This window comes from Dermacentor albipictus, chromosome 1 (genome assembly GCF_038994185.2).
Source record: "Dermacentor albipictus isolate Rhodes 1998 colony chromosome 1, USDA_Dalb.pri_finalv2, whole genome shotgun sequence".
NCBI classification, from domain to species: domain Eukaryota; kingdom Metazoa; phylum Arthropoda; class Arachnida; order Ixodida; family Ixodidae; genus Dermacentor; species Dermacentor albipictus.
The window spans coordinates 400,815,159-400,842,454 of NC_091821.1; the positions used below are offsets into that span (position 1 = coordinate 400,815,159).

The following is a 27,296-nucleotide window of genomic DNA, read 5'->3' on the forward strand; positions in this document are numbered from 1 at the left end:
CACTGGAAGTCGCTGTGTGTCCTCTAGGGAGTGTTCTGCGGCGCAAGCCGTCTCTGCTTCCTATGGCAAGAACGAAGAGGTGGTTATCCCAAGGTTAAGACGAGCCATTAAGATCGTGTCAGAGATAAGTCACTGTGTCGTGCAATCTTGTACTGCACTGGCAGTAATGCAGCAGCGAGGCTAACCATTGCCCTTTGTCCCCACGTGTAGGTTTACTTCGGAGACCGCAGACGATGCGCTGATGCCTATTCCCGTGCCTCTGATGCATATGTAGATTCGTGTTGGTGCATTCCAGATTGTGTTACGAGCATATGTGTGCCTAATGTTGTGGGGATCGCACGCGCATCCCGATATCTCCGGAGCGGCCACGCGGTTATCACGCGATAATCACGTGCTCGCTCGCGGAGGGTAGCGGGGAGAGGGCACCTTCGCCACTCCCGCTGCTCTTCGCGCCTGGCCGCGACGCTGCAGCCAAGGCACCCCGTTCCCTCCTTTCCCTCTCTTGGAACCGGGGAGACTTCCCTCTCCGCCGCTCGGGGAGCAGCGCTGTTCCCCCGAAGCATCTTTGTCTCACAGTGGAAGAGCTTGCGAAAGGCCGCATCTCAAATCCGCCGCTGAGACCGCCGCACGCCGTCCCCCTGTGGCGCCCGGCCGTTGTGTGCGACTCACCGCCCCAGGGCCCGAGCGCGGATCCACTTGGGTGAGCTGAACTCTTATCAGCCTCTTTTGTGGTTCCCACATTGTGCGGTTTGTTTCACCCCAGACGTGCGGAATTCTCCGCCGCTGTGGTTGTGTTTTGTGTTGTGTTTGTGTGTGTTGTGGCTGTTGTTGTCTGTTGGAATCATTGTACACCAAGGTGAATAAACACCTTAGGTCGAGACTCACCCTGTCCCCACTGGCCTGAACCCGCCGTGGTCGCAACTCACTGCGAACCGCAGGTTAGGGGTCACAGCTCTGACTGCTAGGGCTGCTGCGAAAGTGCTAGGGAGCGACTGCCGCTCCGTCGGCGCTGTGCGACCCAGAGAAGGGTCAGGTGCGCACGCGCGAGCCTGAGTAATACCCCTATATTTGGCGCCCAACGTGGGGCCAGAGGCGTGACAGGTTGAGTCTGTTTGTGTGAGTGACTGCCACTGCACGAACGAACCATGGCAGCATACGGGGCTGATTTACAGCCGTTGTATACGCTGTCGCAGGTTGCTACCAACAGGCAACAATTCGAAGCGGCGGTAACTGCTACCGCTCAGTCATGCCCTGCGGCGAACACTAGCCCTGGGAATTTGATAAGCTTCGAAGAGGGTAGCGCGACACATGAGGCGCTCTCTCCGGCAGGATGTACCCTTGAAGGCGTGAGGCACATTACGCCGAACCCTTCGCAAGTGTTGGCGGAGAGCATGGAGCCACTGCGGCATACTTGCTCGACGCGTTCTGCTCCTGTGCCAGGCATTACTGGCCAGAGCGAGCCTCAACAGGCGCTGTTGCAGGATGCGATGCGCTTGATTGAGAGGTTGACAGGTGCCGTGCAGGACACTCTGCTGACATCTGCCGCCGCTGCTAGACCGAGAGGGAGGGTGGACTTACCCACCTACAGCGGGTATCATGATTCAGTTAGCGTCAACGAATACCTCGATCGCGTGCTGACTTACCAGCGCGCAACGGGGCTGTCCGATGACGAGATGCTGGAACGCGTCGTACCAGTGTCGTTAACTGATCACGCTGCCCGCTGGTTCCGGCTTACTGGCTACCGGTCTAGCACGCTGGCTGAGTTCCGAGCGGGATTACGCGAGGAATTCCTGCCCGCAGATTACGAGCGTCGTCTGCGGCGCGAGTTGGAGCTACGTACTCAGCATCCGGACGAATCCTTGCTCGAGTACGTCAGGGCGATGGACGAACTTTATCGTACCGCTGACCCTAACGCTCCGAACTGCGATAAGGTGGAGAGAGTCACACGACAAGCTCATCCCACCTTCGCAGCGTACCTAAGAGGCAGCAAGTTCAGGGATTTGGATGAGCTGGCCTCGGAGGCAAAGCGCATACAGGCGGACATACTCGCCTTGCGCTCATACCGACCTCCACCCCCAGCGTCGAGGGCACTTGAGCCGCGATGCGCGTGGAACGGGGACACTTTTCGCACTCGTTCCGGTGGAGATGGTGTGGGGGAACTGCTCCCCTACCGCAAAGCCCATAACCCCCGCTGCGGTGGCAGACTGTGCCGCAGTGAGGGGCGAACGATACCACCCGCTGCTGGACGACTCAAGCAGTTTGTCGGGGGAAGAAAAGGCTCGCCTCTCAGCGCTTCTGACTGAATATGATGCCGTATTCACAGAGCGGCCTGGTTGCACTACGCTATACAGGCACAAAATTGAGACTGGCGACGCCTCTCCGTGGAAGTGTAATCCTCGGCCGGTGAGTTTGGCTAAGAGGAAAGCACTAGACAGCGCTCTGGACGAACTGCTCGATACAGGCGTTGTTGAAAGATCGGACAGCCCATGGGGTTTTCCTGTGGTGTTGGTTCCTAAAAAGGATGGGACGCCCCGCCTTTGTGTTGACTATCGCCGCCTGAACGAGGTGACACGCAAGGACGCATATCCGCTTCCTAGCATTCCCTCGATCGTATCCAACGTTGGCGGAGCGAAGTACTTCACTACGCTCGATGCAAGCAGAGGATACTTTCAGGTGGAGGTAGATCCCAGTGACCGAGAGAAGACTGCCTTCACGTGTCACAGGGGACTTTTCCAGTTTACCCGTATGCCATTCGGACTTGTCGGTGCGCCTGCGACTTACCAGCGCCTGATGGACCGTGTCTTGGGTGACGCAAGGTGGCACCACGCTCTTGCTTACCTGGACGATGTTGTGGTATACTCGCGTACCTTTGATGGGCACTTACGCCATCTCAGGGACGTGTTGGAGCGTCTGAGGTCTGCGGGGATAACGCTAAACCCGACCAAGACCCAGATTGCAGCAACCCGAGTAATGCTACTGGGGTTTAAACTGGATAACGGACGCCTTCTACCGTGTGATGACAAGGTTCAGGCATTATTGAACTACCCGTCACCGGAAGACATAGGCGGACTGAGACGCTTTTTGGGGCTGGCGAATTTCTATCGACAGTTCATCCCAAACTGCGCTGCACTGCAAGCCCCCTTGACAATGCTGTTGAGGAAAGGTGAGCAGTGGAGGTGGGGTCCCGAGCAAGAGGAGGCACTGCGCAACCTCGTAAACGCGCTCGTGGAAACCACCGAGTTAAGGCTACCAGATTTGAACAAAGAATTTGTCATTCATACGGACGCCAGCGACCTTGGCCTAGGAGCGGTTTTGCTCCAACAGCACGAAGGTAGCTTGCGCCCGGTAGCTTTTGCCAGCCGCTCTTTGACTCCCGCAGAGAAAAATTACTCTGTGACCGAAAAGGAATGTCTAGCGATCATTTTCGCTCTCAAAAAGTTTGACTACTATATTGATGGAGTCCCATTCATAATTGAGACCGATCATATGGCATTAACTTGGCTTAGGCGCTTAGGAGAGCCGAGCGGCCGGCTCGCGCGATGGGCACTTCTCCTGCAGCGATACGATTTTACCGTTCGCTACAGGAGAGGAAAGAACAACGTTGTGGCGGACGCACTTTCGCGCGCGCCCGTTGACTGTGAGAAGAGTGATATTACTACTCAACTCACCTCGCCCGAAACTGAGCTTGAGAGCGGACTAACCGCTGCGACGATTGAGGTTGTCAGGAGGGGTAATATTAATACCCATCGTGACCCCTCAGTGACTCAGCCGAAGAGCAGAGTAACTGCTACAATGCTCGACGGCCACGGTCCCGAAGGAAGGGCGGATGAACCCCCTTCTCAGGACGAAAGCGTGAACCACTTGGACTGCGTCAGTTCAGTGGGGAGCGTGTTCGGCAGAAAGGAGCTGTTAGAGGCACAGCGGGAGGATCCATTTTGTAAGAAAGTGTTTGAGGGGCTCCGGGAGCCCGGCGGCGCGGCCGCGGCGCACACGGACGCAGCTGGTATTGCTGTGGGTGCGCGGCGCTCCGAAACAGCTGGTAATGCTGTGAGCGCGTTGGATTCCTACCTGCTAGACTCTGATGGCGTCCTGCTGAGATACATTCCCGCGGAGAAGGATACACACGAGTCCTTCAAAGCGGTGATTCCACGCACGCTGAGAGGAGCACTTTTACGCTACTTTCACGATACGTGCATCGCCGGGCATGCGAGTGGCCCTAAGACTTATCTAAAGTTGTGCCGCTTTGCTACCTGGCCTGGAATGAAGCAGGAGGTGATGCGCTACGCCCGCTCTTGCAACGTGTGCCAACGCGTGAAGCCGCGTGGTGGACGCCCACCCGGGCTCATGCAGCCGATCAATAGCCGAACACCATGGCAAATTGCGGCATGTGACGTCATGGGGCCTTACCCCAGGACACCGAGCGGGAACCGATTCCTTCTCGTAGTCACAGACCATTTCAGAAAGTGGGTGGAACTGTTCCCCCTACGGAAGCTGACGGCAGGCGTAATCATGGGAAAGCTGATCGAGGTGTTTACACGATTCGGCTATCCTGAGCAGCTGATAACGGACAAGCGTCCCACTCATTGTGCGTCCCCGCAAATGCAACTAGCATGTGCTTGATGTTGCGGTTCACACGCTCAGTGGGATTCGCCTGGGCATGGTACGTGGTTGTTCTCCTGTGCTTAATGCCGAGAGCTGCACAAGAGTCCACGAAGAGTTTGGCAGTGAAGTAGGACGCATTGTCCGTTATCAGCTGCTCAGGATAGCCGAATCGTGTAAACACCTCGATCAGCTTTCCCATGATTACGCGTGCCGTCAGCTTCCGTAGGGGGAACAGTTCCACGCCGCCGAGACGCAAGGTGACCTGGACCCAGCGCCCTTCTTGCCTCCCACTGCATCCCGCTGCTGTCAAGCTGCTCCGTACCATCCTTCAACGTTCCGGCCTGGCTCGCGACCACCTACACGGCGACAACGACGGTCTGCAGCTAGAGCTGCTCCCTCACCAACATGGACTCAAACCGTGTTGCTGTCGGAGTAGCATGTCCCTCTCGCAGGAAAGCCTCAGGTGACGGCGGCCTCTTAGCGGCTAAAGGGTTATTTTAAGGAGGGGGGGATGTGGGGATCGCACGCGCATCCCGATATCTCCGGAGCGGCCACGCGGTTATCACGCGATAATCACGTGCTCGCTCGCGGAGGGTAGCGGGGAGAGGGCACCTTCGCCACTCCCGCTGCTCTTCGCGCCTGGCCGCGACGCTGCAGCCAAGGCACCCCGTTCCCTCCTTTCCCTCTCTTGGAACCGGGGAGACTTCCCTCTCCGCCGCTCGGGGAGCAGCGCTGTTCCCCCGAAGCATCTTTGTCTCACAGTGGAAGAGCTTGCGAAAGGCCGCATCTCAAATCCGCCGCACGCCGTCCCCCTGTGGCGCCCGGCCGTTGTGTGCGACTCACCGCCCCAGGGCCCGAGCGCGGATCCACTTGGGTGAGCTGAACTCTTATCAGCCTCTTTTGTGGTTCCCACATTGTGCGGTTTGTTTCACCCCAGACGTGCGGAATTCTCCGCCGCTGTGGTTGTGTTTTGTGTTGTGTTTGTGTGTGTTGTGGCTGTTGTTGTCTGTTGGAATCATTGTACACCAAGGTGAATAAACACCTTAGGTCGAGACTCACCCTGTCCCCACTGGCCTGAACCCGCCGTGGTCGCAACTCACTGCGAACCGCGGGTTAGGGGTCACAGCTCTGACTGCTAGGGCTGCTGCGAAAGTGCTAGGGAGCGACTGCCGCTCCGTCGGCGCTGTGCGACCCAGAGAAGGGTCAGGTGCGCACGCGCGAGCCTGAGTAATACCCCTATAATGTCTACATCAGCAGAATAATTTTGCTTTTTTAATTATATTGTAATTACTATTTCCCAGTTTTGAAGCTTGAAATTTATATTTTCCCAGTTATTTTTGGTTGTGTCTTAGTGTCTTACAGTGTCTTAGGACACAGAAATCTTTTGAAATCCTAAAATCCAATGAGAATTCACATTTGTAAAGCTGCAACTTTAGAATTTCATAACTTTCGCTGAAGTATAGATACAAACATCCAAGCGCTAACTTGCAGTATTTGAACAACCAGGAACGTACCTGCTTAATTTTACCTATGCTGTTGCAGCACATTTTTTGCAAATCACTTCCCAAATGTTTAACAGAAGAATTGTAACGACTTTTTTTTTCTATTGACCTCACAAAAAATATAATTGCATATTTATGAGCAGCACACAAGATTGGATGTGTCCTGAAAGTTTCATGTCTAGAGCGAGTATCTGCTTTATTTATTGAAATGAAAATAAAAGAAAGAGACGTAGTCATCTTATAATGGTGACGGCTACTCCTTTTTGCATAACGGAAACAATATAAAAAAATATATGTAAGGAAATTAAAAGAAACCACGTCATACAGCGAGTATCAAAAATGGTTCTTCTGAATGCCATGTCCCCTCATATTTAATGCTGTTTCTTTTTTGTACTTTCCTCAAAACACAAACTTTAGGCTCCATGTAATATTCAGGCCTTGATATCTCAAAACCAAGAGAAGATAGAACTAAAATTTTTGCAGGACAGAGTCTAATGTATACTCTATGAAGTATAACAAGCAAAATTTTTGTTTTCACTTTAGAAATTATTTATTTTGCTACAATTTCTGCCACATGGTTGCCATATTTGGGGGCTTATATTCAATGGGCTGTAAAATATCTATTAAGGGTAAAATAAAAAATGTGCCTGCTATCTTTCATTCCTTACTCTTTATGCTATCTAAACATGCTTTATAAATAATGTTTTATTGTGCCATTTATTTTCCATTGTGGCCTTAAACAATGGAAGTGAAATGTTAATTATTGTAGAAACTAATTGACCAACAACAAAACTAGTTACATATTTGAAATCACCACAAAAATTTTAAGACTGGAAAGTTTCATTAATATTGATGAAAAAGATGATGAACAACATTTAAATAGCAGTGTCCCCCCTTAAGTCATGCACACTGATAGGCTACACATTTACAAGATAACTGCATGATTCAGTGATCTATTTGGCTGAATTGTAAGAGACCACCAAGCTTCCTTGATGCTTGTCCTGCACGTTTGCTTCAAACCATCACAATGGCCAAGAGTGCACAAGAATGAAGTGCAGAATTACACAAGCAAGAAAAAATGCTATGTAGACATCCTCTACATAGCACAGCCCACAGGCCTTTTCTTTTTATAAACATGCATCAATATGGGTGCCTATCCTTGTCTTTCATCTTCAGCTAAACAGAAGATCACTGAATCATGGGAAACTAAGCAAAGGTCTCATTAACTATCTTGTCTGTCCTCCATTATGAGTTCCTACTTTAAACATTTTTCTTCCTTATATTTTCTGTTAGTTACTCATTCTTTCTTCAACAATCATCCTAGGCTGTGTACACAGGCTCATGTGAGAACAAATAAGACAAAGCAAAAGTATGAGCTGCAAAACAGTCTTTTTAAACAAATGCTAATTCAATGAAAGCCGTAAGTGCACCAACATATACATATAGTGTAACTAGCCGTCTACACATCATCTGCAGAACATATGGAAGTTTGAGGACCGATATATTCCTGTAATAATATGCAATATCCATACAGCTTGCTTTGCTGAATTGCTTGACCGCATTTTTTGGGGAGAAGAGCTGGGAATGCATTGCATTCTATTCATTCTTTGCAATCTACCAATGACAAGGGAGTGTAAATGTGGAATGCCCACTGCTCTATTTTACGCCACTTGTTATTGACTGTTCACGGCCAGCTGGTCCTACTGATAGTGTAGGTGGAGCATTGCTCTGACCACTGACAAATTGTGACAAGTGTGAAAAATAATAGCACTGGAAAAGGCATCACTATAGTATCACAGCCCTGGACAGGCAACATTAAGCACTTTTGCAAAATGAGGAAACATCAGTTTCAGCAACTGGACTTCACCTAATTAAATGTCAGCTAAGTGAAGGGCTGATGCTTTGAATGCAATGAAAAGTGTCATTGTTAATTTATGATGATGGTGGCTAATAAAGAAAAAAGGCAGGAGGAGTCATGAACACAATTTTGAAATTTTGCCAGAGGAATTACTCTGCTGTAATTAAACATATTTATATGAAGGCCCCTTGTGGAAACTGCATTGCAACCTAACTGGCATGATCAGACACCTTGACTGACGATTACTTGAAGGTGCTCAACACCCTAAAACAACATACTTTCATAAATATTAGTGGAATAATTAAATGTCAGCTAAGTGAGGGGCTGATGCTTTGAATGCAATGAAAAGTGTCATTGTTAATTTATGATGATGGTGGCTAATAAAGAAAAAAGGCAGGAGGAGTCATGAACACAATTTTGAAATTTTGCCAGAGGAATTACTCTGCCGTAGTTAAACATATTTATAGGAAGGACCCTTGTGAAAACTGCATTGCAACCTAACTGGCATGATCAGACACCTTGACTGACGATTACTTGAAGGTGCTTAACACCCTAAAACAACACACTTTTATAAATCTGAGTGGAAAGTCCTGAACTAATGTTTAGTGCTGTGTGAATATTCTAAACTTATAATATTCTATGCGAATAGGTTAGTATTCGATTGTATTCTAAGGACACTTTTCTATTCGAAATTTCAAACCCTTAAATATTGTTAGTTTGTTAAGTCAGTTTCGCTGCAGCACAGTTGCGTTATGCGGTTAAGCATACAGCTGGATTGCGGTGAAGCATATTTGCCGTGCAGTGAAGCACATCAAAGGTAAGAAGCGGGCACTGCTACGCGGCCCCTTGTTGGTACTAAATTTACCCAACACCATCAGCTCAAGTACCCATACTGTGCTGCTGCCTCATGCATCGGGACAACACCAGACTCCAGGTGGAAACCCCTGCATCTGCTGCTAATCTAGCTAAGTGCCTAAAAAGTTTCCCAACTACGTATTTGACCAAGTAGAAAGCTTGGCAATGTTTTTGTAGCAACGCCCTTTGCTCTATTTTATGCCACTCTTGTTATCCACCGTTCATAGCCAGGCGATACCAATGATAGTATGGCCGCTCTAGACTGCTAACCCTCATTCTATTCTCAAGTAGTTGAGTACCACCACCAGGACGCTTCAATAGCAAAGATGATTGAAAACCTGGCTTTAGAAGAATCAAGGAAAATTTCAACACCAAAGAACCCTGATATGTCCTCTAAAACGGAAGCTTCTGAAGCTCCTTCCACATCAGCACCATGAAAAGACTTTGATAAGCTCAGCAACTAGCAGAAATTTTCACAGCTACAAGCACAGGTTGCCCCCCTTCTTAGTGGAGACTCTCATGATTAATCTGAGAATCGCAACATGCTTGCATTTTTGCATGGCCACCTCAATAACTCAAGAAACCGCATCACTTTCTCGTAACTAAAATAGCATCCTCATTATGCATAAAATTTCGGGCCAATAAGAAGATCGATGTGAGTGGTGGTGGTGTAAGCATGGTGCCCACTGTTGGCTTGGCTCGCAAAGAGGTGCCTGCCAATAGCAGACTTAAGAATCATTCTTTTGCAGTCATACTACCGGTAAGCTCATCTGCAGCAGCAAGACATTGTCACCCTGACACTTCACTGTACAGTGAAGCCAAAGTGGTGTAAACAGAAAAAAATTGTGGTAATAAGAATGAACAAAAGCATGCAGTTCATTGCAACATGACAAACAAAAAGTCAAGAGAGTCAGGTTATATGTTTCACTTGTCCAGTGAGCAGCTCTTTTCGGTGTCTGAAGGAACTGCGACATGCAAGAGGGTGTTGCTGCTTCCTGAACATGCTGAGCAGCTACCCTTGCATCATGAAAACAAATAACCGAAGTTATAATACTGTCAAGCAAAAGTATTGTACTACTAGATAATTTTGTTGGCAACAGAGCACAATTTCCCCGTATATTATTTGTTGTGAAATAAACTTGATTTCTTTTTCCATACCTCTGGTTAGTGAAAGAAACTTATTTTTGCAAAACCAATAGTATTCACATTAAAAAAATATTTGAAAAGTATTCAATTCAATTTAACCTTGATTTTCATCATGTGAATTTGCTTCAAAACTGAAAATTTGATATTTTAATGCACCTACTAATTTTGACTGCCTTGGAGTTCTTCACATGCATCCAAAATGCACATTATCAAACACAACAAGCAACACTCGTCTTACCTTTAAGGAGGCAGGGTGATGAAATATGTTATAGCCTTTACATGAATGACAAAGCAATTCCAATAGATCTAAAGAGCTCTAACAAGGGTACATAAAAGTGAAACCATCATTTTCAAACATGCTTTCCTTTAACCTTGAACAACAGCTGTCAAGGCTACAACAAACACACAGGAATCAAATGAAGAGACTTCAACGAAGAGTGCACTCACTGCGCAGTGCAACCTACAGCTCAGTACTGGAAGTTGCAATCTGAAGTTCATGAATGACACCGAATGACATTTGGCCTTCGCGTGACGTTAAACCTGCCTTTGTGACAGGCGCATTCCATTTGATAATTATAGCAGTGATGTGCCTACTTTCTTTAAATCGTGCACCTTACCTTAATGCATTTGCTTGAAATTGGCAGAATTTCTTTGGCTGACACTTTGTTTTTATTGGTTACTTTCGCTTTTCATCCATTAAATAGAGCAAACAGCTTTATTTGTGAGCTTCATATCTTGTGTTCTCAGACTGATTTTAAGTTTCTGAATGATTCAGTGGCATTCATTTTGAAAATGCAATGTATATATACACAGCGCATGAATGCGCATGTGCATGAATATTATGCTTTTCAAGACAGTAGCAGCACATGTGCGAAGGGGTGGTACGCTGTGCTGCTAAGTAAGCTAATATACATCACGTGTAAAAATAAAGATAACTTGCAAAACATGGGAGGAAAACGAATATTACTGTAAAATACTGCGAAAGTGCCTAGCATCAACATTTCCAGAACTTAGGAATTCTGAAAATATTTTATGTGCCCACCCCCTCCAAAGCACCAGCAGCAGCCAGCAAGCGCAATCAGCTTCTTCAATGAAGAGTTCGACAACACCCTCCTTGCTTTCATTACTTTCATTACCCTCATTACTTTTAAACAGAACAAGATGCTGGCCGCGCCATCAGCAACCGGCTTCTAACAGAGGAAGCACTGAGAATTGCTAGAAACCTGAACCTTCGCAACTGCAAGGCCTCAAAAGCATGTATATCAACTGGCGGATGAAGCTATTCGGAGTGACAATGCTTGTCACTCCCTCCGCACGTCATGCGCCGAGTTCATGAGGAAGGGAGGGAAGACTACTAAGGAAACCTTCAGAAACCTTTGCGCAAACATATGTTGAACTTTGTATCAACGGCTTGGACTGCTGTGTCTAAAGACATGGTCACGTGGTCCTTCAGGGGGTGTGGAATCAGTGTCACGTTGGACGACAGTGAGCACGGGCACTTGCATTATCGACTTGCAGGCACCGAAGAGCTTGTGGTGAGTTCAAGTTGTGCGAGTGTCAGCGATGAATGCATTGACCTCCTGTTCTGCACTGCCTCGGAAGAGTTGTTCGCTGGGTTCAGTGACAATGAGTAGGTACTAGTGTACCACATTTATCATTTGAAAGCAAACATGTTTTTTTCGATTCCGTGTAGCCACTGTAGCCCTGCCTCGAAGTTTTTCATTGGCTGCCATCTTAGTTTTTTACTGCTTTGACCAGACAAGCACCCGTATCTAGATTAACCCAATTTTCAGTGAAAGTGGGATGGGAGCTTCTGCGGTATTTCAGCGTAAACAAATACACAAGATGATGCTCTGACTCAGTGTGAAATGGACAGTCTCAATCATCATCACAGCTAACCAGATTGGTAGATGATCCTTACAAAGCAACATTTTCACTTTCTGGCAAACAAGAGTGCAATGATTATTAGTGGTGCAAAGCTCCACTGTCAATGTCATCAAGTTGGCCGAAGTCAAGTGATTTCATTACTGACATTCAGTGAGCCAGCTCAGTGTTTTTCTTTGTTCAAAAGGGCATGCTATTGCCAACCAAATTGAATACAATACAGGATGAATTCCTACCTCAAACCTTCCCAGCTGTGTGTTCTGTGCCTATCATGTCTATGCTACCTACAGTGAATCTAATGCAACTACTTCGTTTGATCTTCTGTTGCCCCCAGTTCGGTTCCTCTGCTCTCTGAGCCCCAAATGCGCTGTTTAAACTCTTAATTCCAGCCAGATCATTATCAACCAACACATTTTCTCTAATCCCTTTGAAATCAAATGATCTAAGGTTCAATGTTATGCCTTCCCCATAATTTGTACATAGTGCTCATTAGTGATCTTACATAGTGTTTGCTTACACGGCACTCCTTTTGGGTTTGTCATTAGCCAACAAACTGCCAGCTTGTAGGGAACCAGAGCTGGCACGAGTTTGAGTGTGCCACTAAAATATGCTGACACCATCCAGTAGGGAGGTCACGAAAGTGGTATGACATCTTGAACCATGAAAGGTGCCTGTATCAATGCCTCATGTGTCCAGCCAAAGTTTGTCCACAAGTGTATGCATTCCAACACTCTAGCATGTAGGTGCCATCAGGTCAAATTCCGGGCACATCTGGGCACATGCGCCTCAAGATGCGTGGTGAATTCACTGACATGTAACTGCAGCATGTCCTATTAGAAACTTTTCACCCCACCGGCTAGGCTGCATTTCAGCACCGGGTGCCCATAAAAAAGTTCTGAGGTACAGTCGACTTCCATTAATTTGATCTCGATGAAAGTGGTCAAATTATCTGGTGGGCCAAATCAAACAAGTGGCTGGAAAAAACGCCGAAACGTGCTGTTTACTCACTTGGCAGTACAGTCGCCGACCGATTTTCCGGACTCCGAAAATTCGGACATGCCCGATTATTCGGTCAGCTTCGCGGCACCGCCATTCTCCCCATAGACCATAATGTATAACAACTGCCGAAAGTTCGGACACCTTGCAACCTCTCGTCTGATTTTTCGGACACTCCTTGAGCCAACTCGGTCGAGAGCACCATGCACCGACTCTTACCGGTGCATGGTTCGACTTGCTGAACGCCATTTTTGTTTTGAACGGAGCTTCCTTGCTGCCCCACGAAGTGGCGCTACTGGAAATCCCCGCTCATCATCATCGTTTCTGCCTGGTTGGAGTGGCTCTGCAGCAGTTCCGGTTTCAGCTTAGTAAGCTATGTCAAGACAATCCAGCAGCTGATTTGTTTCTTCGCGCACGACGCTGCGAGCAGGCCGCGTTTTTCGTTTGTGCGACCGGTGTCGGCACGGTGGTGTTTGTGTGCTGTGTCGAGGTTTCGGTGATTCAACGCGCCATACATAAACATCGCGTCAAGGGTCTAATGGCGCCGACAGTGCCCGCGCAGACTGCGCTGGGGAATGCCGGCAAGCGGGTGCCGGGAGGCCAAAGACTTGTCGCCTTCTGATGCGCTCCCTACTGACGCGGAAAATGTTCTGCCGAGACCTGCACAGTGGTTACATTGCGATTCCGGACACCGTCTCATTTGACAGTTTCATAGGTGCTGACACTGCTGTATTGACATGCGCAGAACTCGACGACGGCAAGATCATTCGTCAGGTTTCTGCTGCACTGCCGGACGATGACTCCGAGTCGGAAGATGACGCACCATGTGCTATGCTGCCGTCGCATGCGGAGCGTGTTCAAGCTGTGACTGTGCTTTCAGCCGCTAATAGTGACCGTACGACCCTCTCCGAGATTCAGGCTTATCTGATTGCGCGTAAACGGAACAGCGTGCAACGGCGCATTCACGATTTCTTCCAAGCCTACTGCCGAGCCCGAATAAGTGCGTGGAAATAAAGGATTTTATTTTTTTTTCTTAATCTGCTTTTTCGGACACCTGTTTATTCGGACATTTTCGCAGTCCCCGTGAGGTCCGAATAAACGGTCGGCGACTGTATATACCTTTAAAGTGAGCTTTGCCTCAATGCATCATGTTATGCGGTGAAGCATACCAGGTGGCAAACAGTGCCACTGTTACCGGATATATACGTGCTCCTTAATTTACATGCATATATGTGCAGTCTCCGATCACAGTACGAGCATTGAGACACTGTATAATTAAGGAACACGTACTGCCCTGTTAACGGTCTCATACACGAGGCACGCACGGAGGACGCAATGAGGGATCCAATTTCCACAGCAACATCAGAAATAGCTCTGAATTGCTGCCAGTATGTTTATTTGGCGTCTAGATGCTCGTAATGTGACCTGAGACTAAAGCCCCTCAATCTCCAGAAGTTGTGCCAACTACTTCCCTCCTCCGCTTGGGGCGGCCTCGATGGTGGCGCCACCCGTGCTGGCCCTGCTGTAGCAGACGGTTAACACGCTACTGGAGGAAATGTAAAAGCGCACACAGATGTACAGCCACACAAAAGTGCACACTCACTCTCCCAGTCGAAGCGCACTTCGGGGTTGAAGAAGTAGTGGCAAACCTCGCGGCCCGTGACACCACGCACAATGTGCACTGCCTTGAGGGGGTCACACACGATGCCACCCTCTTCCACTTCTCTTCGGTACATCTTCATCTCACCGTCTTCAGCAAACAACTGCCAACCGCCCTCGCCGACGCCCATCTTGGCATAGCGCAGCTGTTCCATTGTAACCTCCTCCACCTGCATCAAAAATACAGGGAGTTACAAACTGAAAGGCAGTCAACATTTGAAACACAGCCAATACAGAGTCAAATATGACAAAGCCATAACAGTGCATGTATTTTTTATTTAGGTGACTAATGTCACCGAAACCTGCAGCGATGCATTTATAAAAACATACCACCCGTGAAAAAGCTGTTTCGAGAGCTTCAACAGTTCATTATTTATTATCAGTATTAAATTACAGTACTGCTGACTCCTGTGGGAGTTGTTGCAGAGTGGGTAGCAAATGATGATCACATCATGACAAGTGCCTCAAACAGAGAGCAATAAAAAAGAAAAAGCACATCATGATTACATATATATAAATTGGTATACACACATAAAAAGAAGAACATACAACGGATCAATTAGCTGGTAATAAATTTTCGAGAATTTCCGATGTTTCCTGCTTCAACTGCAATGAGTCTAGGTCATTCCAGTCTATTATCATTCGGAGGAGGAAAGAATAGTGAAACCTTATTTTTTGGCTGAAATGGAACTATTGAAAGACTATGGTGCCTTCTAGTAGAATGGCCTGTTGAAAAATGCACATAGTTAGCGGTCTCATTCTCCAAGTGCCCTTTAATGATTTTAAACATAAAGCATAATCATGCAATCTTATTCCTCTACGAGGTGTGTTTGAGACCAACTTTTGCCACCAACCACAAAACAGATACACTGCCATAGCAATTAAAATAAATCTTGCGACTTTATTTTGAATGCTTTCTAATTTGTTGATATTAACCTGAGTAAATGGTCAAATGGTCCCAAATAATGTAAGCCTGCTCAAGAATAGGTAAAATAAGAGTCTTGTATGCTGAAAGCTTTGTTTCCTATGAAGAACTCCGAAGGGAACGTTTCGTTCAATGTAGTTTTGACATTACATGGTTAGTGATTTGGGTTATGTGATTCTTCCAACGCAGCTTATTGCAAATATGAAGATCTAGATATTTGTAATGCTCGACGCATGATAGTATGTTTCTATCCAGGATGTAGTAAAACAGGACACACGCTTTTTGTTACAGACATGACAACACTTCTCTGAAAGTTTACGGACATTTGCCACGTATTGCAACACTGAACCAGCTGATGAAGTTCTGTGTTTAGTTGAATCACATCCTCAGTTGAGTTAATAACAAAATATAATACACAGTCATCCACGTAATGTCAAATTTTAACATTATGTCCATCAACAATGTCATGTATGTATAGAAGGAACAACAATAGTCCTAACACGGAACCTTGGGGAACACCTGAGACAACTGGAAGCAAATCTGAAGAGACTTAGTTAAACATTACATGTTGATATCTAGATGTTAAGTAAGACTGGCTCCAATTATAGATCATACTGTTTTTTAGAATCTATGATAGTTTAAGAAGTCGTTTTGGGTATGATACTTTATGAAACACCTTAGATAAATCCATAAATATAGCGTCAAATAGATAACAATTACTTATAGCTAAAGCAAAATCATGAATTACCTCAACAAGTTGTGTAACCGAGGAAATACCCCACCTGAACCAATGCTGCGTTGGTGATAAGGCCGTGTTAACGTCCAAGAATTCACTTACATTGTTGTATATGATGTGTTCCAGTACTTTGCACCATGTACAAGTCAGAGTTATCGGCCTATATAGTTAAGTTATCTAATTTTTGTCACCTTATGTAGAGGCTTTACTTTTGACGCTAGCCAGTCATATGCTAGACCACTAGACAGAGATTCATTAAAAATCATTACAGGATATTTAGAACATTCTGTATACCATTTAAAAAATATGTATTTCATGCGGACTAGGAGATTTCTTGTCACACAAATCCAAGAGTAAGTTAAGTAACCCAGCTTCTGATAATTCCAAGTTTTCAATAGGAGGCAGATATTTAAGCTTCCATTGTTGGTTATAAACACTGATCTAAAATGTTCATTGAATGCACTGGCAATTACAATAGCATCAGAAGTAGAAGCGGCGTTTGCACTAAATGTATTAGTATAGGTTTCATTTATCTTCATAAGTTTGCTGGAAGCTCTCTAATCATCCGGCTAAGGTGGACATTATAAAAAATATTTTTGTTCTCACATGTTATTCTTAACTTCATGAGACGTGCTTGCAAACTGATTGTGTGATTGTGCTACGGTGGCATGCTTTTGACAGCTTTTTAAAGGTTTGACTTTTCTTTTTAGGTGAATTATATTTATTGAACTCCATGAATTAGACATCTTATTTTTTTTAGTTCTAAGTCGTACAAATAGCTGTGTACAAGCATGAACTGCATTCTTAAGCCTAAACCACAGAGAATTGACATCACACATACCAACACTGCGAAATAGCCTAATCTGTCCTATAGTATAGAGACATTATCAGCTTTTGAGAAGTCACGAAAATTTGTAACCTTTACAAGGTTTTTTGCGTTAAAGGAAAGGAACTGCACATATACCACTCTGTGATCAGATATCCTATCAACCACATCACACTAAATGGTTCCTGGGATGCTACTTCCAACAAAAAGATTAAGAATATGTTTAGCCTCACCATGTACATGCATGTATGCATGAACTAGTTGCCGTAGGTCAAAACAAAATGCAATTTCAATAAGTTTATTATTGACAACTTCATTATTACCAGCAATGAAAGTACTCAGTCAATGCCCAGCAAACTAGAAATGGAAGCCATAAATGTTGCAAGTTCTTCCAAAACTTCCACACCTTCACCCAGTGATGTGTAAACCATTCCTATAACTATAATCTGGCTTTTGAAGAACAACTTACAAAACATTTACAAAACATGGCCTCGACTTCAGGCAGCTTAGCAATGCATAGAACTTTAAATAAGGCTCTTTCTAAAAAGCAAGGCTACACCCCCACCCCGAGAATTCCTATCGTGCCTATGTACACCAAACTGGGGAGGCATAAACTCGTCAAAAACACCATCATAGAGTCACATTTTGGTAAGTGCTATAACGTCAGGCTCGTGGATTGAAGTGCTCCAAATGAAGTTACTTACACACGGTGCTCCTACAGTTTACATTAAAACACAGTGCAGTGCAACTTGTGCAGAGGCACCAGTTCCTCAGCAAACACATAGAGAAGTTGACATTTTTTATTCACCAAGAATACCTCGCTTTTTAGTTAAAAAGCATTTGAATTTGTTACCTTGATCTAGGGAAACTTATGACATAGTTTTTAAATTGGAGACCCAAGTGGTAGTAGGTTACCAGTGTGGATGTGCAAAACCCAAGGCAACTTTTGTGTGTTGTGTTTGTATCAAACCATGACCTCAATATTAAAAAAAAAGCTTGGGATCCCAAATGTTTAGAGGTAGCAAACATGGCAGAATCCACTGTCGCCATGGCCTTCACCTAGTACTAAATCTGACCCAACTTCTGAGTAAATGGCAACACTTGTAAACAAATACTAACTTAGGCTAATGCTTTCGCTCACTTCACACATGACAAATACTGAACAACAAATCGCCAACATTTTCGAGATTAGTTGCCAATCCGGGAGCTAGTCCTAAAGTGGCATGCTTTTGGCTGGCATACCAAAATTTGGATTGCATTGGCTAATGATGGCAAATAACTTAATTGCCCAGAACTAAGTGCAATAAATTGTTATAACTGCTAAAAATAGTGCGGGTACATCCGACCATGTTTGAATCTCTCTAAAGGGGAGCTGAAGCAATTTAAAAAAGAAGTGAGCTTTCAGCAAATTATATGTTTTCAGCCACTGAATGTGAAAATCAGTTTACTAGACCACAAGTTACAGCAAGTCGCCTTAATTTAGCAAAACCTAGCAGGAGCACCACCTGTGTGAGATGCCGTGGGTCGGTTAACAGGCTCTGTTGGAAAAAATGATTCTGACATCACCTTCGGTATTCTAGAGAGGCGCACGATTCAACAGAGCACTCACGTTAACTTCTCTTTTGATGTCACCCTCACACTAGTTCTTTTGCTGCTACGCTTTGTATGCGAGGAGCATGGATCTCTGACGAAAATTTAGACGATTGCGGCGCCGCGGCGCACATAATTGAGAAAATACCTGCAGGAGTTGAATTATACTGTGCAATGTTCCATTTCTAAAATCTCTTCAGTTTCCCTTTAATTAAGATGATGTGCAGTGTTGTGGTATTACATTCACTTACTTTAACAAACACAACACTACGTGCATCTGCTGACTTGCTCTTACGTTGTTTCATTACTGCCACTGCTGTGGTGCACCACATATGATAACTTTTCAATTCCCCTTTTACAAGCCCCTAAAGCTGAACGAATATACAGTGGTGAAGGCGGATTGTAGCAATAGGTGGGTTTAGACTGGAGGTCGAGATGGGCAATTACTTTGCCTAAGCCTCTCCTACAGTGTCAGCATGGCATTTACCACATGTTTAGCCCATAGTATTGAGGGCAAGCTTCACCACTGGAAAAGCTGGCGCCACCGTTGCCGTGATGTGGTATGAGAGATCACGTGGACACAGCGGCTGGATCGGCTGCTTTGGAAGTGCCAAAGCGAGCTGAAAACGAAGGCTTAAAGTCCCACCGGCACTGCTGTTCTGATTAAGTGGGGAGGTTTCTGCCGCTTCAGGTATTTGCTTGACAATACTTGAAAGCCCTATAATAGGTAGTGGCTGCCTTTGAAGGCGTCCAACATGGCAGGCTATTGCTCGGTGCTGCAGTGCTGGACATACGCAACGGAGCCCGATGTCAGCCTTCACACGTAACTGGAGGATAAGAATCTGCATGAAGCTTGAATCACGAGATTTAGAACCGGCAAGCAGCCATCGGCTACTACTTGGGTGTGCAGCAAGCACTTCCGCGAGGAATATTTCTGATACGGAGTCGGGGCTATGATGCTCGGTGAGTAGCAGAAAGCGCACACTGAGACACTAGCCCTCACGTGCTGCCTGGCTAATGTCGCGAAGCATTAGTCTACGAACTTGTTGGTGCTAGATACTGGCAAGTTCACTGTAATGGAAAGGGTATGGTAGAAAGCACACTAAAAAAGTCATGGCATATGCTCACGCTTGTGTAGCACCAAACAATAAAATGTACTGGATTAAGAAAAAGAAGCAGCTGGTAATTGCTCGCTTAGAGCGATAAACATACAGTGCGACACAACTTGAGAAATAGCGATGTTGAAACGTCCAATACTTTACAAGAAAAGAAAAGAAAAGAAAAAGATTGAATCATGATGGGACATCGCAAGTCACTGCCGTAGGCGTCGAAGTCTCTAGTTATAACAAAATTATTTTTGAACAGCTCTGATAGTGTCGAAGCGGCAATGGTTGCTTTTGTACTGTCAAATGCTCATATGCTGTGACCTAAAGCTCACGGCCCGGCGTGAAAACATGCTTGCAGAAAAAGCGAAACATTGTGTGCACAGACCCTTTATTAATTACTCCTCTCCACCTTGCGGGTTTCCACAGAACTATTATGCCAAACTCTTGCCTTTGCTTCGAGTTGTTGATGAATTCGAATTTGCCCTGCCATTTGCTAGCTGCCTGGTTAGCTCAAACGGTAGAGCGGCTGCCCCAGAAAGGTGGTGGTCCTAGGTTCGAGTCCCGGACCAGCACAAATTTTTCTTCAACTGCAAGGCTTTTCTTTTGAGGAACTCTTACGGGTTTCTTTAGTAGCAAGTGCTACGACTGGGTGGATGTCTCATTTTACCTTCATTAAGTAAAAAAAACTTCTTCCGTTTTGAGAGTACTTACAGAAATGCCCAGGAGGGCTCCTGCGTGATTTTTTTATAGAGCGCCGACAGCCAAACCTATGAGGAGCATGCCGCATTATCCCTCATACTATGCAGATGAGGCACTTCCGACAGATGGCAACTTCGTAAACCCTCGCCCCCAATTTACCACATATAAAGCAATAAGCATTAAACAAAACAATCATTCCCATATTTTTCTTTGTTTAGAAATAGGGAACTATAATATTCGGAGGTAATTTCTCTCAAATATCCGTACTCTAGCGATTAGAAAACATTTTTTATTTAAACACCCCAACACAAAAATATCAATGCGAAGATTAGAAAACATTTTTTATTTAAACACCCCAACACAAAAATATCAATGCGAAGTTCCAGAAACTCCCGACTATCAGCACTTATAAAAGCATGTGTGGCAGAAAGAAAGGCAACAAGCGCTGTGCAGATTTCATCCCAATGCATCACAATGTGTATGGCGTCGATATAGCATATTTCGGGCCAATGCGTATAGCAAGAAGATTTTTAAAAAATACCTATTATTACCGTATTTACTCGCGTAATGATCGCACCCCTAAATTTTGTCGTCAAAATTCGATTTTTTTTTATTTCCCGCGTAATGATCGCGCCCCGAACTTGTCGCAGCGATATGTCGTGTGCTAAGTCTAGCGAATAATGATCGTGCTTACCACCTGTCGAATGCTACGCGAACGACTCTTTAAGACAAGCCAAGCGGCCTGCACGCACTAAACATTCTTAAGTAGATGCCTCATTTCATTACTTTCATCACTTTCCGCACTTCTATGACAAAATGAGGTACAACCAAACTTGCCTTTATTATGGGTTGGCTTTATAATAGCTGATGTCAACAAAAACAATAAAGGCCCATTTCGATTCTTTTCATCTGCTTTTGCACTTGTGAGCACGCAACAAATCGCGCGCGGCAATGATATTAGCCACGTTTACTCTGATACGTTAAATGTGTACCCTATTCATACGCCGACGCTTGTAACACAGCTAAGATATTCGCCCACACTTAGCGGAAACGTGCCGTATTAGCATAGTAGTGAAGACAGATGCCGCAGTTTCCGCAGCATGCCCGTCATGTGTTTATATGTCACTGGCTGCTAAGCGCGCCCACCTGTTTCTGTCCCCTCAAAATGGACATGGCTACGTTATTGCCGCAAACTTGCCGATATTAACGATATTATTCATCACTGATACGGAAGAAAGTGTTTCAATGCACGTAATGTACTCACGAGAAGAAAAAAACATCGCGTTCGGCGCGTTCGGCTTGCTCCGCCAGCCGCCATTTTTGTTTTGGTGTCCCGCACCCGCAATCTCACATCTCGCAGCAAACGCAGTACGAAAAAAAAAAATTTTTTTTTTCGCGGGAAATTTAACCCGCGTAATGATCGCACCCCTGAATTTCCGTCAATTTTTCTGACAAAAAAAGTGCGATCATTATGCGAGTAAATACGGCATTTAGTGGAAGCAGTTAAATGTATAAAGGCTGGGACGGGGCCGGCAACCACAAAGTTACTTTAGCATGCAGTTACTTAAAAAAAGGAACCTGCACTTCAAATTTTTTAAAAAATTTTTGGGTAGATATTGATGAAACTTGCCAAGTTTATGTATTATCAATGTACTAACTTATAATATATATTCAGTATTATTGTGCAGTAGCAACTTTCTAGAAATTCAAGAAATTATTTTTTTTTATATATATAACTTGCTAGCCATTTATTAATATATATGGTGTAATAAAGATCAACATACAAAATTGATACTGAATGGTCAGAGTTTGCAGTGCTACAAGAATAAACAGGCTAATTTGAACCAAAATTATAGCATCTCCAACTTTTTAAATTTAGAAGTTAAAGAACCCATAGTACAGTCAAACCTCATTAATATGTACCCACTTATTGTGTAATTGCAGTTTAAACGTAGCCGCGAAGATTCCCCCACCCAGCCCCCTTTGAACCCCATGTATTGGCTGACCGCTTAAGCCGTAGTCGCTCAGTGCCCATCAAACGGTTAATGTGTACTATTCTCTCGCTTGTTCTACATGCACAGACACAAAATAAGCAAAATCTCATGTGCGTAGACGTTCGATTGTCGAGATGCGACACCCGGACGACAGCTGCAGCGATAGTGATGTTTAAACAAGGCTACCATGACGCAGTTCCTGCCCAGCTGTTGTAGACTGCAGCACACAAAAGCATGGCCTTCGAGATTCTGTTCCAGTAATGCGAAGACACTGCCAGTAGGGGTGTGAATTTACTGTCAACGTCGAACTTAATCCAATCCAAGTAGTAACCACACAGAAGTAAATTTTTTTTTAAATGCTTGCCCAACGATACAAATGTCCGTCCCTCCGTCCCGCAAGACGGCAGCTTTCAAGATAAAGCCTGCAGCAGCGAGTGACTGTACCTGCACGCTGCCTGTCGTTTCAACATGAACGCGGCAACGAGCACCACGGTGGCAAGAACACAGCACTCACGAAGCTCTCGGCACAAGCCTCACTTTGCCCCTTTCGCAGATCACTTTCAAAATGTGGACCCGCACATCTCTCTTCAGCACGCAGTGGTTGAAAGGCAGCGCGCAAAGCTATTAGCAGTCATCACTCTCTGTCTGCATCGCAGATCGTTTTCAAGATACAGTCCCCGTGGCCGTGCCATATACGCAGGCGCCGCCGGTGTAAGTTTGATCACGGTTCATAATTGTTCGACGTGGATGGATAAGGTGCTAATGAGCAATAACAGCTTATAATGATCCGAATGTCATCAGCACACAGGGCGCCACCACCTGCAGTACTTTGCTTGCGTTATCAATGCACCGCTGTGCGCGCCAGTTCACATCGCTGCATCAGTGTCGTTTGTACCGGCTGGATCAAGTTAATGATAATTAACTTGATCCATTGATAATGACACCGAGCTACGTGGATATGCGCAAGTGGCACAATGCTTACGCATACTTACACAACTCCCCTAGAAGTTCCTGCGTGCCAGTGTGTTTGCATTTGTGGTGTTGTCGTGTTTATATTATTGAGAAGTTGACATTACATCCGCGGAGTCCTCGGTTAGCGACATTGTTGCCGCCGTCGCACCTCACCGATCTTCAAATGAACGTGATGACTACAACGATGATGTGGAAGTGGATGACAGCCCTTCATCATCTGATGTGGCGTACGCTTTGAGCATCCTGCGAGCTTTTGCAGAGAAGCGGGACAAACTCGTGGACAAACTCGGTCACCACAGCAGCAAGTGATGATTGCCGATTTTTTGCTGCTTAACCACAAATAAAGTCTGTCTGAATGCACGTGTTTGAGAGCATCGTGACGTAGTTCTTTTCTGGCCAGTAAGCAGCTTCTAAATTGGCGCTGACGGTTAATTTGTACATCGTTTAGTGCATACCTAAACATTGCTCCCGGCCGACTATGCATTTACGAGGTTTGACTAACAGCCAGGACAGATTATTACATTTAAAATTTCTTTAACAATATTTGTTTATATTATAGGCCTACTGTGCTCTCTAATTGTCTACCTTTCTGACAAAATAAAAAGTAATTATTGCAATAGGATAAGTAGAACAAGAGATATCATCACTCCAAAATTGTGACACCATCAGAAATGCTGCTTTGAGAAAACAAGGAAAAAAAACCTTTCCCGACATTTTCATGGTCGTTATGACAAACACTCAATGAATCAAGGATGATAGAGGGGTCCAATAAAGTAAAGAATAAGTGTTCTACACCACCCTGGAGTAAAGGAACATGAAAAGATATTTGCAATTTTCGATTCCAAAGAGCAGCCTCCCCCCTTAACTCGGCACTTAATCTAGAAATGTATACAAATGGCACTCAGTATACAGTATGCAGAGAAGCTAGTAGCGCGGCAGTTCTTACCAATGCTGGTGTTGCATACCTAATGGTCTTCTTCGACTTCTTCGTCATTATAATTGCTATAGCAGCAACAGTCTAATCGTTACAACTGATCTTCCCAGTGGTTGTCTACAGAGCGTGCACGCAGCCAAAAGTTCCCAATCTAACTGAAGACAGTACGGAAAAAAAAAAAACAAAGAGTACCTGTCATGCTGTTTACACTGTTGGGCACTGTCATATGTGGGACAAAGCTTCCCTACTCTAGAAATAAGGTCAAGTACAAATGTTTGGCAGAAATTGAGGCTGTGAACAAGAGGTAAACAAAGAAATACGAGAAAAGAAAAATGATCCAGTCTATTCAAGGTGAACGACAGTGGTTGGCACAATGTAAACAAAAAAAGAAAGCCTTCTTTTGACAAGCGAGGCCTTTGGTGGGAATGAAATGACAAAGTGCACGAACCTCATTCCAGAGTGGATGTTGAGATGCTGCTGAGGCTGGTCGCAGCATCTCGCGTACCCTGTTCTTTATTTGACGCTGGAGGAGAGAAAAAAAGAAAGTCACATTATTTGAGCAACTTTCCAAGCAAAGATAATAAAAGTATTCATGGCAGCAAGAGAGAAAGAAAGAAAAACATTTGTGTAAGAACGACACTTATAGGATAGATGAAAAAAGCAACAAAAGAGCAAAGGTGGTTGCAATCATAGTGCACAACACAAAAGAAACCAGTGCAACAGGAAATTGCTACAATACGAGCATTCTTTTGTGACCTGAATCCCAATGTCACGCCTGATGAATTCTACGTCAAGGATGACAGCTGTTGCTCCAACAAGGTTTTAGTGCTCGTCAATGAAATTAAGTGGGGGGGGGGGGGGGTGGCGCTGCCTGCTGCTAGGACAAATTTCGACAAGCCATGTGAGTACTACAACAAACGTAACTTACAAAAGAAAAAAGAATCAGGAAGACACGCAGTGTTACACTGTGAAATGTCAAACATTCATCAGGTGTCCCATGAAGGTGAAATGTGCTGTGCCATAGTAGTAGAGGTGGCCCAGACTTATATGCTAGAAGTTGTTATAGCGTTGCATGACAACTAGGAGTGTGTGAATGCCGAATAGTAGATTTTGAATAGAATTTTAAAATGAATCGAGAACAAAAGCCGAATATCGAACTGAATATCAAATTAGAAAATTTTTCGAGAAATCTAATGCTTACAAATTTTAGGCAAGAAAATACAATGCTGCACAGGCTCAAAAGTTTCCTAGCACTGCATAACAAGAATATAGCACGCTATCAGTAATTTAGGTACATAGAAATGAAGATGTACAGTATGGTCTACCCTTAATAAAGGGAACACCAAATTAGTATGCTCGGTTATAGTATATGAAAGTCTGAAAAATATCTTTTTACCAATGGAACTTCTGTTGAAAAGAATCAAGTGCTTTTTTCCCACTGAAACTAATGAATTAGTGACCTTCTGTTGTACTGAATACCAATGAGGTTCTCAGTTTTAACAGGTGACCTCTGTATTGCGGCAATCTTCTATTTGTTGCATAGAAAGCTTTGCTTTCCATTTTTCAAAAAAAAGAAAAAAACAGAAGGGCTACCCCAATTCTACAGCAGATGGTTTGTCGTAAGATCAATTTGTGAAATAGACAAAAGGAAAACGTAACACGTTACTCTATCACAGTTCAGAGTGTAGACAACAATGACAGTTAGGAGCAGGTGCTGTCCACACCGTTTCACTGTCAGGTTCGGCATGATTTGCCACTGGTCAAAGATTCTGAAATGTGGAGGGTCATGCCAAGCTCGCGTGATGCTTGCTGTGAACTCGCTGCCAAAAACAGTAAATTAATGATACCAACTGGCCCCATGTCACTGTAGAATGTCTGCAGTAACAAGCGAGTGATAATGTTAAAGTGCACTTTTTTTTTTTCTTGACCATTTCCCTCTGCAACACCTTCGGGCATTGAAGGCATTAAAATGAAAAAAAAAAAAATCTTAACATATTTCAGTAGTCAGCAATGTAAGTTTATGGGACATTGGGTTAGCAAAAAAGCTGAATGCTTGTGAAGCCACACGTTGGCACAGAGCCTCATATAGAAAGTTTCAATCTGTAGTAGTTTTTGTGGCTTACACAGGACCCATTAAATTATAAATGCCATGCCTTAACTGAGCAGAAATTCACATCTGTTGCGAAATCTGTGTCTCGTAAACTCTTGCAGCCGACTGTAGGCTTAAGCCCGTTCAACCCAAATATATATTGTCATTTTAATCACGGATTACAGTACAACAAACGTTCAAATAAATCATATGACAAATTTATACAATATCATCACCAAGACTTGCAACGATGCAGAAAAGCACAACCAAGGTTTACTGAGGCATCATGTCCAAACAGCAACGAGGAAGTGCTCAACTAAGTCGTCTTACCCGTTCCTCCTCCTGCTGCTCATTCCTGTCCAGTGCAGCATCAATGGCGTCAAAGAACTCGTCTTCATTGATCATGCTGTGTGGTCCCTCCTGCACAACAAACGGGGGGGGGGGTATCCCAAGAGCGCAGGTTTGTAAAAAAAGCATCAATTAAATAACACAATTTCTGTTTGGAACTTGCTCTAAATAATTAATCAGGTCAAGTGCCAATAAGCATATCTTAATTCAATACAGTTGTAAGAACCTCAACTCAACAGGTTGTCCTTTGTGTGGATAGCCAGCACGTGAAATAACGCTGATGTAAGTTCTTTGTTAGCCCTTCATTGCAAAAGATAAACAGACTAATGAACCCTGATAAGGTGCACAGCAAGGAAAGATAAATTCCCATGACACAAGTGAGATTCTAGAGGCGTAGCAGGAGGCACTGATAAAAGCTGCTTCCTGTCCCTGCTTTGCATACGGCGTGGAAGTTCTCGTGGTGTTGGGTTGCCCATGCGTGGGAACATCACATGATGTGGCGTGGGCATCATCCGCATAGTCTCAAGTAGCCAGCCTTTGTTTCTGCTGCCACAGCCTCCGGTTCATTGTTTTCT

General features: G+C 44.9%; 1 protein-coding gene across 1 annotated transcript in view; it reads right to left on the reverse strand.

The window, feature by feature from the left end:
• Positions 1–27,296, reverse strand: part of cert (ceramide transfer protein) — a 65,738-nt gene that overhangs the window by 10,656 nt on the left and 27,786 nt on the right. The window contains exons 7-9 of the mRNA XM_065452470.2: positions 26,704–26,793; positions 24,733–24,807; positions 14,447–14,672 (exon numbers count right to left, since the gene is read on the reverse strand). Coding sequence (XP_065308542.1) covers positions 14,447–14,672; positions 24,733–24,807; positions 26,704–26,793 — 391 coding nt within the window. The remainder of the gene's footprint in view (positions 1–14,446; positions 14,673–24,732; positions 24,808–26,703; positions 26,794–27,296) is intronic.